We start from the raw sequence: 15265 nt of genomic DNA, 5'->3' as shown, positions 1-15265 counted from the left end.
TTTTTTAACAGTTTTCTCCAAAACAATTTGAAAAATTTTCTTGACATTTCTCTGGAGACATTCCTGTATGAATGACTGTAAATATTCTTTTGAAGACCACCTTGAGTTAGATAAAAAAAAATGTAAGGATTTCTGAAGAAGTTTTAAATTCTTGAAGGTGCCCTAATCGGGAATGTTGGAGGAAGTCATAGGGAAATCAATGGAATATTTTTTGGAGAATTTCGTGCATAATTGAAAAATGTCTGAAACAATCTTCAAAGTAATTTTTGTAAAAAAATCCAAATTGAATTTTCGAAGGCATTCAAAACCGATGTTTTTGGAAGAATTACTTAGAAAGTTCGTGATCCACAGTAAAACGAGCAGTTACACTTGTAATGTCACGAGGAATTCCAAAAAAGTCTTAGAAATAGTCTTTTAAAATGTCTGTTGAACTTAGGAAAGTAACTCTCATGTCGTTGTTAAGACCTTGTTTTGGTTCAAAATTGTTTCTTTTTTCAAACAAGAGGTCTCTTAAGTTCTTATTTTCAAAACGATAAGTCGCTACCAGCCCAAGGTTTTCCAAGTTGTCAATAACGAGAAAATACAAAATGTTCTACCGAGAAACATTCTGGGTGTGTTGCTGATGATCATAAATCTTAATTTCATTTTTAACGAAAGGTTATTTTTCCCTAAGATCGAATAGACTGGGGAACATCTGACATTGATGAAAGCATTTTCAGATAAGTTGATAAACATTCTTGTTTTTTGTGGAAATTAAGTAAAAATCATCAATATTTTCTAATGTTTTTTTTCCTTAAAACAAAACAGATAGTTTTTAGAAAGGAAAAACACTTTCAAATTTACTGTTACATAAAAACCTGAAAATATCAGGGAATGTTATTTCGGCAATCTAGTAGACATCCTGAAATAGCTTTCGTATGGAAAATATAACATTTTTGTATGAATCCAATCAACGATACGAGCCTGTTGTAAAGGATTCCAAGAAAATGAAATTCGTGCATGTTCTATACGACATTGAAAAAGCACTTACTAAAAATCAATCCAGCCTGAGTGCTTTCTTAGATATTGAGTGCATCTTAATGACTTTCCATCGATATCATTCAATTCGATTCAATGACACCCGCTATCGTTGGGCGAGTATCTATATAGAAATTCTAAAATTGATCGGTCGTAGCAATTAACATTTGGTCAAAACCTGGAATTTATTACCGACATCGCGTCGTAGTGATGAAGAAATTGAGCGTTTGCGAATGTTTCCAAGAGGTAGTTTTATTTCCCATTTTTTTTAAATCCGTCTGGAAACATTTTAAATCAAATATCTGTAAGAAGATAAGAACAAATATCAAAAACACGATATTTAGCCTCAAGAAGTGTTCGATGATTGAGTGTTTGCGGATGGTCCCAGGTAGGAGTTCATTCATCAATTCCGGTAGATAAGCTTTTTTGATGTTGAAAAAAATATTCTAAATTGAAATCTCCGTGAGAAGATTCTCATTAAAACATCACTTCATTTTGCCCACCACCCTTCCGACAAGAGCTCCAGATAATTTTCGCTCTCAATTGACCACGAAAATCCCTTCCTCCTGGTCCTCGTCTTCATAGATAGCGCCAAATCCCCTTTTTCGCCATGTAAATCAAACACACTACAACATTGTATCATTCATTCGACAACCAATCCTTTCCTTGTCCATCCGAGACACCCAAAAAAAAACATCCATTCAGCGAAGGAAACTGATGCCATCAGTTCAGAAAAGCGTATCTAATCGCTCGATTTGATGGACTGGTTTTTCTCCGAAACGGAACCACTTTTATTGCGACTATCTTCGGCCAGCACCACCACGATAGTGCGGCAAACGAAACCCATTTGAGTCGGCGAATTTTGCATGAAGTTTTTCGAGGAAGCACTCGGCCACAGCATCCCCTTTTATCTTTTTCGGTGTGCTCGTACTATCGAGCAAAAAAAAGAAGGAAGTGAAATCCTAGCTAAATAATAGTTCCAGTCCAGTTGCGAAGGAAAACAACTACCAGATTCTAGGCACAGACAAATGGATGTAACAGTTTGAAAAATAGTACCGTGGACATTAGCGCCCAATGATAGAAACGCGGTGTTTGTCTAACCGACAACTAGATGGCGGTAATACGCAAACGTCAAATTCGAGTGGAAGCGCTACGGGTGCCATTAGTGAGCAGTTGACCAATTACCAAATATTAGAATTGGGCGCTCCTTCGCTAAAAATTCGAGTGTAACGTCTGTATGTCTGTGTTCCTAGGCATAGTGCGTTGTTGTAACGGTCAGTTTCGGCGGCCAAGATCTTCCTCGTGTACCAGGATAGGGTCAATAAATTTATCTATTTTCATTTCTCACGAAAACCTTCCAAGAGATGTGACCATATCATCTTCGTCACCCGACTGACCGGACTCTCCCCCGGCGCTCCTTACCCGACCATCGTCTCCTATCTCTTCTGGGGAGGTGATTTATTTATTTAGCGCACTCTTCTTGGCGGCGGCGCTTCGCTGCGAAAGGATTAGAAAAAGGACACCTCACCACGGAGCGCGAAACAAAAAGACGCGCAACGACGCGAGGGAATTATCTGTCGCTCCCTTCCACCGGGAGTTGAACGCATTATTTCAGTGGATTCCCGTTGGCTGGATTTGATGGCAGAAGCAGGAAGAAATGTCACCGTAATTTATTGCTTTTCGCTTGATTTGCATCGGGGCTTCAAATAGCGCCGCGGTTAAAGAGGCGACATACTCTACATATATACAAAGTTGTGTCCTTCGTTGACGGCAGTTGATGGTCAGTTTTAATGATGATTTGAACCCAGAATACTGCGAAAAAAACGGGGATTTCTTTCCAAAAGGAAGAAAGGGATGAGCGACGAGCGGTCGTAATTGATTCATCTGTCATGTCGATGGGAACTGGTTGCCAGAAGAGGTCCTTTGTGCCTGGCAGCTGCTGCTCTGGTTTGTCTTTGATGAGCTTGACTTGGCTCTAATTGAGACAAGCGTGAAAAGGAGGATGTCCATTTCCGTTGGCTGCCACGAGATTTGCAGAGTTGGGGCATACCATGTAACGTACAGCATTGGACAATATATAATTTGCTTTTTTTCGATTTTCCATACAAAATGGTCATCTCTTGGTAAGCTAAAACAAAGTTATTTGAATTGATTTAAATGGAATTTCACATCACGTCAGGCATAATTTGGATTATAACGTCAATTCTAAATCTGTTTTGAAATAAAACTACATTTTGACATTTTTTCTTCACGTATATCCTTAAAAATCTACAAGTAAGAAGCACGAAAATATAATTTTCTATTTAATGATATGTCATTTTGTTCAAATATCAACGACATTTTTGTACCAGTGTAAGATTGACTCAAGTACACTGTAAGATGAAAGCACTCTTTAAAGGATAAAAAAGTACCCTCTTTGAGAGAAACTAGTTTAACTCATAAAAAGAGTAAACAGCCTGTACAATAGAAATATAAGTAGTAGAACGCTAGTGGTGCAACTGACACAAAACAGAATTAATATATTACTTATTTTTATTGCAGTTTTTATTGTTTCTTCAATGCCATGTCGTAGAGTATGTTTTGTTTTGGTTAAAAAAGTGACACTTATAGACCCGGTACCCAAGCTGTCAATGCGTGGCAAACTAGATATTGGTCACACGAACAGGCGCGGCATCAGCATTCTAAGGCTAATGCTTCTACTGCCTGTGTTCATTAAAGAGTAAAGGGCTTGCACGTCAAACCAACGAGTAAATTTTACACATTATTCAAAATAAATTGTTTAGCTTACTTACTTACTTACTTACTTATTTGGCTTTACATCAATTATCTTGATAAAGCCTCGCCAACAATATTTCGCCAATTCCCTCGGTTCATGGCCGCTTCTCTCCATCCTCGACTGTGACCCACGCTCTCCAGGTCCTGGTGTACCTGGTAAATCCACCTAGCTCGCTGCGCCCCACGCCTTCTTGTTCCGACCGGATTCGTGGCGAACACCATCTTTACAGGGTTGTTGTCCGGCATACTTGCAACATGCCCTGCCCAGCGTATCCTTCCAGCTTTAGCTACCTTCACGATACTGGGTTCGCCGTAGAGTTGAGCGAGCTCGTGGTTCATCCTTCGCCGCCACACGCCGTTCTCCTGCACGCCGCCGAAGATCGTCCTTAGCACTCGGCGTTCGAAAACCCCAAGAGCTTGCAAGTTCTCCTCGAGCATAGTCCACGCCTCATGCCCATAGAGGACTACCGGTCTTATGAGCGTTTTGTACATCGTGCATTTGGTGCGGGGGTGAATCTTTCTTGACCGCAGTTTCTTCTGGAGCCCATAGTAGGCACGACTTCCGCTGATGATGCGCCTTCGTATTTCCCGACTAACATTGTTGTCAGCCGTCAACAAGGATCCGAGGTAGACGAACTCGTCCACCACCTCGAAGGTATCCCCGTCTATCGTAACACTGCTTCCTAGGCGGGCCCTGGCGCTCTCAGTTCCGCCAACCAGCATGTACTTTGTTTTCGACGCATTCACCATTAGCCCGACTCTTGTTGCTTCGCGTTTCAGGCGGGTGAACAAATCTGCCACCGTTTCAAATTTTCTCCCAATAATATCCATGTCGTCCGCGAAGCAAACAAATTGTCCGGATCTCGTGAAAATCGTGCCTCGACTGTTAAGTCCGGCTCTCCGCATGACACCTTCAAGCGCAATATTGAACAACAGGCACGAAAGTCCGTCGCCCTGTCGTAGTCCCCGCCGAGACTCGAACGAACTGGAGTGTTCGCCCGAGATCTTCACGCAGTTTTGCACACCGTCCATCGTTGCTCTGATCAATCTTGTGAGCTTCCCGGGAAAGCTGTTCTCGTCCATTGTTTAGCAAAGTGGATTAATTCACTCTGTTTTATTTGTTCATAATTTCGTCTTTTTAAAACAATATTAATCAAAAAATAACACAACAAACTATACGTTAGGCTAAATTATAGGTACTTATTAACAGTCATTTGGAAAATAATAAAAAAAAAATTGATTGAGATCCTCTTCCTTGTAATCGCCGTCGTCGACTGAAAGCAAAGCCGGAAATAACGCTCTTCGGATTATGTGTCCTGCATCACTTGGTAACTTAGGGACTGGTCCATGTAGTCCCATTGCAGGCACTTCCGTGAAAAAAAAATAAACAGAAGATTTTTGTTAGCGGAAGATTTGTTGCCTCCTGATTTCGTCTTCGATTCCATAATTTCCATTCTATACTCAATAATTTTATCGATTAGGATTTGGTGATAGAGTTAATTAATTGTACTTACATTTGAAGTATTTTTGATGCTCTTTCCATTACTTTCTATCCACAGTTATCGCTACTGGACAATGAATGATTAATCTGAATCACAATAAAAAAAATAGAAAAATAACACGTTATGAGAGTGAAAATTGAGTTCAAAGTGGAACGCGTAGAATTTCGTCAGACAAATACGTAGGAGCGATAAAATAAGTTTGTATACTCTTCTGACTCTCGACCGTTTGAATAAGTTTTCGAGAAACATTGAAGTTCAAGTTATGTCTGAAGTGCATTTGAAATTGTACTAAAATCGACCCATAAATAATTCATATCTAATTTAAGGGTTAGATGACCATTTTTATGGAACATCGAAAAAGTTGCAAATGTATTGTCCAATACTGTACGTATTTGTGTAATCAGTTGACATTGACAGGATATATCTGACAGTTGACAAAACCCTACAATTCCCATTGTGCTCAGGTTTCAATTCGTCCAATGTGCAAATTCTTCAATCGGGACAACAGGCACAACCCTTTGATTGGGCAACAGCTGCCCGGTAGATTGAATTTTCGTCATGTCATTCAATATTGCCTAAACTTCCACCCGCATATGTGTACATAATCAGGGTCCGAAATTACTGTCGATTCATCCTCCGGGTGTGTCAGCTCGTCCGGCGCGCAACAAATGTGGGCAGATGCCCAAAGTTATTATTTGCCAAACAGTTGCAAAATCCATCCATCTCCTCTGGTTGCATCGCGGAGGACCCTTTTTTTTCGAAAAATCCGACAAAGGTAACCGGAGAAAGGATAAACAGTCCAATTGTTGATCCTTTGACCCCGAACCAAGCCTGCTGCCGGTGCCGTCGTCGAAAAATCCTCCGATTCGGCGATGATGACTCAATACACGTGTCCTGATTGGTACATTGATCCACCTCTTTTCTTCCTTTCCTATGAGTGAGTCAGTTTGTCTGTCGTGAGTGAGGTTCAGACTCGCTTCTCGTCAATGGGGTCGAAACGAAAGGAGCTTAGCTTCTAATCCTTTCCATTGTGTTTTACTCCTATCTCCGCCTGGCTCGAGTTGTATAACGATGAATGACAAGGATCATCGACGCCGTCGTACACTCTCGATGAAGGATCAATGGCCAAACCCGAAAGGGATGCCGTGAACTCCTGAAAAGAAAAGAATTCCGAGTGTTTCACAATATAAGGGTTAATTATTGAATAACATTTTGTGTCCTTTTTCTCCAGATTCGGTATGCATCGATTTTCGAGTCACGCTTCACAAGGTGGCAGACTCCGACAGATGCTACGCCCGTCAATTTCGAACCTATGGATTACATCTCTTCTGTCCAAATTATGATTGCATCCATCGCCCTCACCCAATCGATTCAATCATAGAAGAACACATAAGCATTTCCACCACAAGGTGCAAAAGTGTGTGGTTAGGGACCCCTTCTGTGTTCGCATCCCGAATTGCATCCAGCTTGTGCCGTACCTGGCCAGCTCCTTTCATCCGAGCCGAGTCTCTCTACCCAGAAAGGATTTCTGCTTAGCTGTTAATGTAAATATTTGAAGAGCAAACCACATGTGCGTTTCTTCTCGTTCTTGTTCCTTCGGCGTTAGAAAAACCTGAAACGAAACGAGATCCTCTTGCCCGTAGCCCTACCTTGGCCAATTTACATAAACACATAATTAAACAAGTTTTCCTCCGGAGCCCCGACCGGCAGCGTCCGTCCTGTCGAACGGCAAGCCTTGGTGGAAAGTGCGTATTCCGGGATGTTTTCCGTAAGTTCATTAAATTTTCCGTTTCACTTTCAGCATCCGGTTGTGCGTTTCAACCGGATGACCTTCGTTCTGTTGGCTGTGCCAATTTTCCTCCGCCCACATCGTCCGTTATCGTGTCATCCGCTCCGGTTCGGGCCCTGTGCACAGGAGGAAATGAGGAAATCATTTATTCATGGAATGGCCTTCGGGCAACGCAAGAACAAGGCTCCACTGCTTGTACTGCCTCGTTCTCTTCGGGTGAAATATAGAAAATATCGATGTTTCGCCGGAGCCGAAAAGTCCTTTCTGAAAGGCGGAAGTCGTTCCCCATCACCACCGGTAGCGCGCCATTGTCGTGCCCGGAGATAAACCAAAGACAAGATAAATAATGTTTTATGCTTTCGTTCTTTGGAGTTTTCGGGCCCGACCCTTGTAAATTTTTCAAGGAAACCCATTCTGTTCGGGGTTGAATATAGCCAGCAATGTTTGCCTTCTGGCTGGTTTTTGTATATCGCTAGCCGTAACGACGACGATGTCGACGAAGGTCTTTCAGAAGCTACCAGCCACGCGTTTGATCCACGCCAGCTGAATCCACCCATTCCGCGAAGTGATGGCTCTGTTTATTCGGACGCACAGCCTTGAACACAAGCTTTTTTCGACAAAGTTGACACAGACGGCTCGGTGACTTGCAAACTTTTTGGGCGGTGAGTTGAAATTTGCAGAAACGCAACGCAACTGTTACTCGGAGTTTACAGTGCGTTGAGGGTGTTCTTGTACGAAAGTGACTCCAGGACATTTGAATAGTGGCACGAAGCTTGATCCGTCCAGAAGATCGTAAAGCCCTCGTGTTTCTGTAACAGAGAAAGCAGACGCTTCTGCAAACATTCCTTGAGATAGACATCTCCGTTTACAGTCCTTAAAGTCAGAAACGGAGCATTCCTTTTGTCACATAAGTAGATCTCTTGCCCATTGACTTGATTTAAATCACGTATTACTTGACATACTTGGAAAGTTTCCTCAGATTTCCTTCTCCTCGCTCGATGCTCAGAGTTTCGTAGTAACGTTTAATCACACGACTCACCCTTGACTGCACGATTCCGCGTTGTTTTCCGCTGTCCCGATGAAAGAGTTGAGGATTTTTCAGGTGCTTGCGCAAAATCAGCTGACGCCGTTTTCCAAACTTCCAGCAACTGATCGAAAAAATACAGTGTAAACAATACATTCTAAACCACTTCAACCAAATTTTCAAAAGAAAATACCCAATGGGTAATTTTCTTCAAGGTTTTTTTTTTCGAAATACAATTTGTTGTGGGACACCCTTTATGAATTCTTCTTTATCGACCGGCTTAATACACTCATCCAAAACAGCATTATCAATTGGTTGCTTTTTCCATCATTATTGACTTTGTTTGATCAATCAACTTTTCGCATCATTCCACTGCTCATAAAACATGCCAAATTTCCAAACAACCCGAAAACAAACCGACCACGCTTCCATTCGCAGGCGGCACAGGAACCGAAGCGGACGACGACGGTTTCCTGGAAAACATCCTCCATCTGCATTCGATGGAGAAATTGAAAAAATCACACCGACTTTTCAGCCTGACAAGTACGTATCGAACAATTTGACAATGTTATCCCTTCTTTTTTTGTTCGATCTGCGAATCAGAGCTTGTACATCACGCTAGAACGAAAGAATATATTGTAATTAATGGTTATGTTGCTGCCAAACCACCGAATCTCAAAGGGTGTGGGAACGTTCCCACCCCACATGCGAACAAAGAAATGTCAAGTCACGTCACCGGGGAAAGGATCGAAAATTTTCTTACTTTTCTCCCTGCTTTCTCCACTTTTCAAATTCAGCAGCAACTCCTTTCGCTCCCACACATGTTGCTGGCATTACCAGGCACAAAATCAAGAAAATCCTTTTTCGATTTCGATCCGATCCCACGTCGGTGAACTAATTTTGCAAACCTTCAATTAATAATATGGGTTCGGAAAAGAACCGAACTCCGTCCCGGGTCAAAATAAATATTATTGCAGTTCCAAAACCCCGATCGCAGCTACTGAATGAAATCAATCATCTGCCTTCTTCGCCTTCAGAAACGAATAGAAAAAATCGATTCACCAAAAATTGAATTGAATCAAGTAGTTTTTTCGGCCTACTCTTTTGTGTATCAAAAAATGCGAAAAACGCAGAACCTAATTCCCCCGTCGTCAGTCGATCCCATCCGGCCTACTCCGGTGATGATCCTTGTGAGAGAGTTTGCGCCCGCTTTGCTTTTGCAATTGTTGTTTTCATTCCCGCTTCATCCCACATTCCTCCACCGCTTCAGCCGTTTCCGAACCAAACGAAAGGACCCTTCAAGCAAAAAAAAAAAAATACAAGTTTTATATAAAACTGATATCACCTGTGAGGAGCGGTTGCTATACCCTTCAACAGTGTCCCTGTTGTGCGAATCCGGGGAACAAGATCGGTTTTGATCGTATCTGGAGCGCAGCAGAAGCTGCGAACAATCGGAATCCTTTTTTCGTGTTCCTTCGTTGCTTCTGCTTCTTCGCTGCTAGGGTCAATCCCGATGCCGCCGCCGCCGTGGCTTTTCCTTTGTCCGTGACAAACTCCCCAGGCAACTAGGACGTTACGTCTCCCACCTCCCTCATAACCTCTAATTGCCATTGTTTACGCGTTCTAATGTTCTAATGCGGAAACCCTCCGCCAGGGGCGCACGTAATCCGGCGATGCACCCGCTGCGATTGGAACTCTCGTTAGCTTTTGTTGTTGCAGTTTTGCTGCAATTTTCAATTCTGAAACTGTTGCTGTGAAACCTGCAGCTTTTGTTCGACGGATGGAATGATTGACGGATTAGGACCAGGATTCGCGGGAAATAACCCTTATTAGTGTTCTGCTTTCAAGATTGCAACCAGTAGGCTGGGAAAGAATTTAATTTTCGTTTTTTTCCGTTCTTCTTTATCCTTTTCTTATGTTTGTGCAGGCTCACTACCTCCAAGTCCCGCCGACAGTGGTGTTTCGGATGTCGACAGCTCCAGCAGTGGCGGGCAACCAGCTTGCAGTGATGAACTGAAAGCCCGCCTTGGAATTCCACTCACAAACGGGGGCGGTGCGGGCAGCGGTAGCAGCAGTAACAATCCCGCCAACTCCGGATGCAGTACAGTGTTACCACCGGGAAGTGCGGGCGGCGATGGCGGACTTCCATCGCTCAATAGCTCGTCCTCACCTACTTCCTGTCCCACGTCCCTGTCCTCATCGGTAGCTCTCTCGGCGGCAGCAGCAGCAGCGGCCGCTACCCAGCAACATCTACAGCAGCAAGCACAAGCCCATTTACCGCCAGGGACGTTCCTGCGGCCCAACTTCTACCATCACAACTCTCCGCCACTCAGGAATATCTGGAACCAGCGGAGTGTGCCACGTAAGTACTCACTTCTTCATCTTTCTCAATTAACTACCGCGGATGTGTATACGTTTGCAGTGTTTTATCAGGGCACCAAAATTTGCATAATCGCTTATCAGTACGTGCAGCGTTACTATACGAACGCTGCGATTTTCAGATGCCACGCGAAGAAACGCGATTGCAGCCACGTGCAATCAATCGATTCCATTGTACGAGATGGGAAACAAGTTTTTTGCCTGATTGTCCTTCAATATCTGCTCTAATGCATCGGCAGCTTTGTATCCAAATAGCCTTCTTTGCCATACAAAAAATGCATTCGGACTCCAAGAGCCCGAAGCAAATATTTGCCCAGACGGCTGGCAAATCGATCAACGATTTCCCGAACGATAAGATCGCAAAAGTTCTATTTTCGGCTGCTTTTCTCCTTTTTTTTCTCGTCGCATTGTGATGCTTATCAGCAAAACGACATTCCCCGCCAACGTGCCCGCCCATCCCTTTACCAACAGCAGAGATTTGGACTGCTTTGACGTATCCATCCAAGTAACCTTGAACGGGAAGCAAAGACCACGCCACGCGAACGACAAAACGTGTCCCGGTGATTAAAGATTCGTTGCACTCTTGTTTACCATCGCTCGGTCGCATCGAGCGGTTCTTCTAAATAAACGAGTGCGTTCCCCGATGACAGCATCGTTGCTCATTCGCGCTGATTATTATTAGCATGCCGTCGTGAAAATTGCCCTCTCTATTTTCCCCGCCCACCGGCATCTCGAACACTATGGTCAGCTGCATCACCGTGGCGGGATTTATCCTTAATACCTGATGCACGATGGCCTGCGCTCGTTGTTCGGAGAAAAAAAAAACGGTGACATAAATTTGCTACACGAAACAAGCGGAAATGTGACTGACGTGCCTGCCATTTTTTCGCTGTCGAAAAGGGGAAACGTAAACATTTGTTTTGAACGTCGAGATGATTGCAGCCAGTAAACTGACAGTTCACTGCACGCAGTGCATTTGCCCAAAAATAACGATCCTGTCATTGCGGCAATAATAGAAGATTAATCTCGCCCGCGGCCCGAAGACAACGAAGGCGATTCAAAAGCCATCTCGTAAAAAAAATCCGCACTGCCTTTGCTACTTTGCGCTGCACTGGCAACCATAACATGGAGCACGTGGGCTATTTTTAGACCCCCCGTTCTTGGTTGCAGCGTCGCGTCGTCGCCTCCTATTGCGTCCAGGAAGGCAGAAAGTTATAATTTTGAAGCTGATGAATGTCAGTTCACTCACGATGTTCCTTTTTTTCTCTTGTTTGTGCGTTCAACTCTGGAACGCGAATGCAATCAGGAAGAGATGTCTGTTTGGCTCGCGGCATTCCTCCCATCGTGGAGGAGCGCAGTGTGCAAATATGGCGCCCGTTCGATGACCCCGTGCCATCGTCGCCACTGCGCTTATCGCTTATATATTTTTTTCTAAATCAGTGAGCACGATGCAATTTTTTCGAATTTTGTCGTCAAGCTCGCTGCTCTGGCTGTTGTGCATAAGCACACAAAACGCGACTTCCTCATTGTCCAGCAGTGGCTGCGGCTCACTGGGCCACACATTTGTTTGTAAATGTGTTTGTGTGTGCGTGCAAGAGTTTGCATTTTACGCGATTGTCAAAAAAGTGACGAGCGGTAATAATTCAATTTGATACGAGGGGCTAAATGATAAGCAGAAGCCGTTGTGAAACAAAAATGCATACGTGACGTGCCAAATGGTCGCATTATTCCATTATGCACTCTTGGATGGCTGGTACCGAAATAAAAACGAAGCAGGCGGGGTGGCGGGCTCGTTAGGCGGGGCACAGCCAGAGAAAGAGAAAGAGGGGACAAAAGTGCAAAAGATTATTTTTCGTATAAACACATCCGCGATAACGGCGCCTTGGTGTGTAGTAGACCTATTCATATTTTCAAAAATGTGTGGAAACTCCCCAGTCAACCAATACTTTGATTTTTCATTGCGAAATGAACTTCTGGCCAAAACTTCACTCAATTTAGAGTAAATTTAGTTGTGCTTCAAATCAATTATGTGTTTTGGGCTATTTTCAAGCTTTAAAAAATCATAACTACCGAACGAAACATCGAAATTTATCGGAAATACTTCTACATAGTAGTTTATCCAATTCTACGAACTTTTGCCGAACACAATTTTATGGTTGGAGCAAGTTTTAACATAGTTTGGTTGAGGTTTGTATCTCGAGGTTCTTGAAAATCTCTTTTTTCGGGAATTGTTTTCACTGAACAGCATGCCTGCATGAAAATTTCGGATTTTCAATTTCCAGACATGATGACAATGCATATCTAAAAGTCTATCCTGTTCAAAGTAACCATTTATCATACGAAAATAAATGATAAAAAATAGGTAATTATGAAGCACATTTGTAAATCCACTGTGGGTGAGCCAATGGCACCACCGTGAGCTTCAATGCATACAAAAAATGAACATGTTAGCACTGCCTTTTCTCAGTCGATGATGATGATTGTTTTCAAATCGTTCTAAATGATCAGTGAAATGCGATCAAAACAATCATCACTCGGAAAGAAAAAGCAATGCTAACTTGTTCAATTCATTCGTTTCCGGTACATGTGTCATGCATGATTTAACTATCATCAGGTTGCGATGCGGTGCTCGATCTTTGGGCATTTATTGTAATTTATTGCCTTTAGCAACATGTAACCTGATGATGGTCAATGAATTCATAAATGTATTATGTTTGATTCCCGTTGACTAGGGCATGAAAAAATAATACCAATGCATGTTTTATATACCATGTATATTGAGAAAACTGTAATTTCTGGGTACGGTGAAGTACAAATTTGGATCAAACAATGTTAAAACTCAATTTAATCTTGTTAGCGTGTTCGACAAACTTTAACAGAATAGAATTAGCTTTCAAATAGTGGTAATAGCATGTGGTTTTGATTTTCCACATGCTAGTTATGATTTTTTAAACCTTGAAATAAGCCCAAAAACACATTTTCAACTTGAAGCATACTGAAATCTTTATCAAATGAGCTGAAAATTTGACCAGACATTGTTCTTAGCATGAGAATTCCGAATACTGCTTGACCGGTAGATTTCCAGACATTTTTTTAAATATGAACAGGTCTAGTGTGTAGCCTCTGGCCGACAATGGGGTGTTTGGAAGCGAATCGCACTCCAGTGAGGCCACTGGACGCCACTGATGATGATGCAGGGCATTTGTACGCATTCTTTGCTTCTGTTACACAACTAGGTAGATAGATGCTGATTGTGTGCTAGGTGGCGAGGTTGGCGAGAAAAAGAGCCGCCGCAACTTCAGGAAAGAATGTCCAAGGGAGGGTCATGACCTTTTTTTATTGGTAAGACTTCCTCCTCGTGGAATGCCAGCGACGGTCAATGTCGAGAAGGTGCAAACATGTTACAACATTGTTGTGCTTTCAATTTCTTCCCGGTAAAGAAAATGTTGCCTGAAAGAAGGTCGAGCTGACATCTGAGAGTTTTGCTTGATTTTATTTGGAACATTGAAGTCAAATTTAGTTAGGAAGAATTGTTTATCATTTACTCAACTTTTAACGAGCGCTAATGGCTGTCACAAGCATGCTCGCTTTCTGACAGAGATCAAACGATCTTACATTTGACTTGTGTCGTTCAATAGAGGACAGATCCATCTATGTATTTGTTTACATCGGCGAAGGACCGGTGTAAACTCGAGGCTGTCATTTCCATAGAAGAACTGTTAAAGAGCTTCCAGGTCAGCTGATTTGGAACATCTGAATAGTTTCGAATAGACCTATTGAATTTGTTCAAATGTCAAGTCAAATGTCAGATCGTTTGATCCCTACCAAAAAGTGAGGTAACTTGCTCCAGTAACGATGGATATCGTTATCGTTTTGGCTAACGTAAAACAAAAACATAAACATAGGATGCAAAAAAATCACTATTTATTTAGAGTTGGTTTCATTTAACATAATACTTACCACAACCAAGCTCGATTACTGGAAGAGATCAAGCAATTTGACATTTGATTAGTTTAGTTTGCATCAGTGAGCACTTAACGATAAGTTCAAAAATCGTTTTCTATCAGATTTTAGGAATTAAAAATACAAACCCGTAAATATTCATTTCAATTTGTAAAACTTTCACAAACTAACCTCACACTTGATCGTCAAGATAAAAGCAAACCAGCTGGTTTTGGTAAAACATCTTGTAAAAAATCTGTTTAGAAAGCCACACGGAAAACATAATTTACCCAAAGTTTCAGCTAAATCGAGGAATGTGCAAAAAAGACAAGTATTTTTTGGTCTAAAACCAACACAAAGCATTTGAAAATTGAGCAAACATGTATTTTTGGCGTAGGGTAAGTGTTCCCTTAGTTGTGGGTGTTCCTATAGTTGCGGTAGTGCCGGTTTTCACTGATTTTATTATATTATCCACCGAACCGACACTGCCAATCGACGTATTGGCTTGAAATACACGGAATAGTGGAAAAGAGCGTTCAAATTCCTTCGAAACTGATGAAATATCACTAAAATTGCTAAAACTTTTATTTACTTGTACCAATAGTTGCGGTAAAGTGTTCCTATAGTGGATAATCCCATAAGAAAACAACGGATACCGCAACTATAGGAACACAAATTAAAAACTAAAGGAACAGTGTGCCAATAGTGGAGGTCTGGGAGGGAGAAACCAATACAAAATTTCTCTACGTCACAGTGAGCCGAGATTTCGCTGTCACGAACTGTCACTGTGAGCCCGGATCTTAAACGATGGACAAACATGATAAAAGCGCGTAATTA

At 42.3% G+C, this 15265-nt stretch overlaps 1 protein-coding gene across 1 annotated transcript in view; it reads left to right on the top strand.

Annotated features, from left to right (window-relative positions):
• Positions 1-15265, top strand: part of LOC5566265 (ecdysone-induced protein 74EF) — a 67308-nt gene that overhangs the window by 28864 nt on the left and 23179 nt on the right. Inside the window, 1 exon segment of the mRNA XM_021840887.1 lies at positions 10035-10469. Within this exon segment, the coding sequence (XP_021696579.1) occupies positions 10035-10469 (435 nt within the window).

The sequence above is a fragment of the Aedes aegypti genome, chromosome 2 (assembly GCF_002204515.2).
Source record: "Aedes aegypti strain LVP_AGWG chromosome 2, AaegL5.0 Primary Assembly, whole genome shotgun sequence".
In the NCBI taxonomy this organism is placed as follows: Eukaryota; Metazoa; Arthropoda; class Insecta; order Diptera; family Culicidae; genus Aedes; species Aedes aegypti.
Note: the sequence above shows the minus strand (reverse complement) of the source record. Positions and strands in the feature narration are given on the sequence as shown.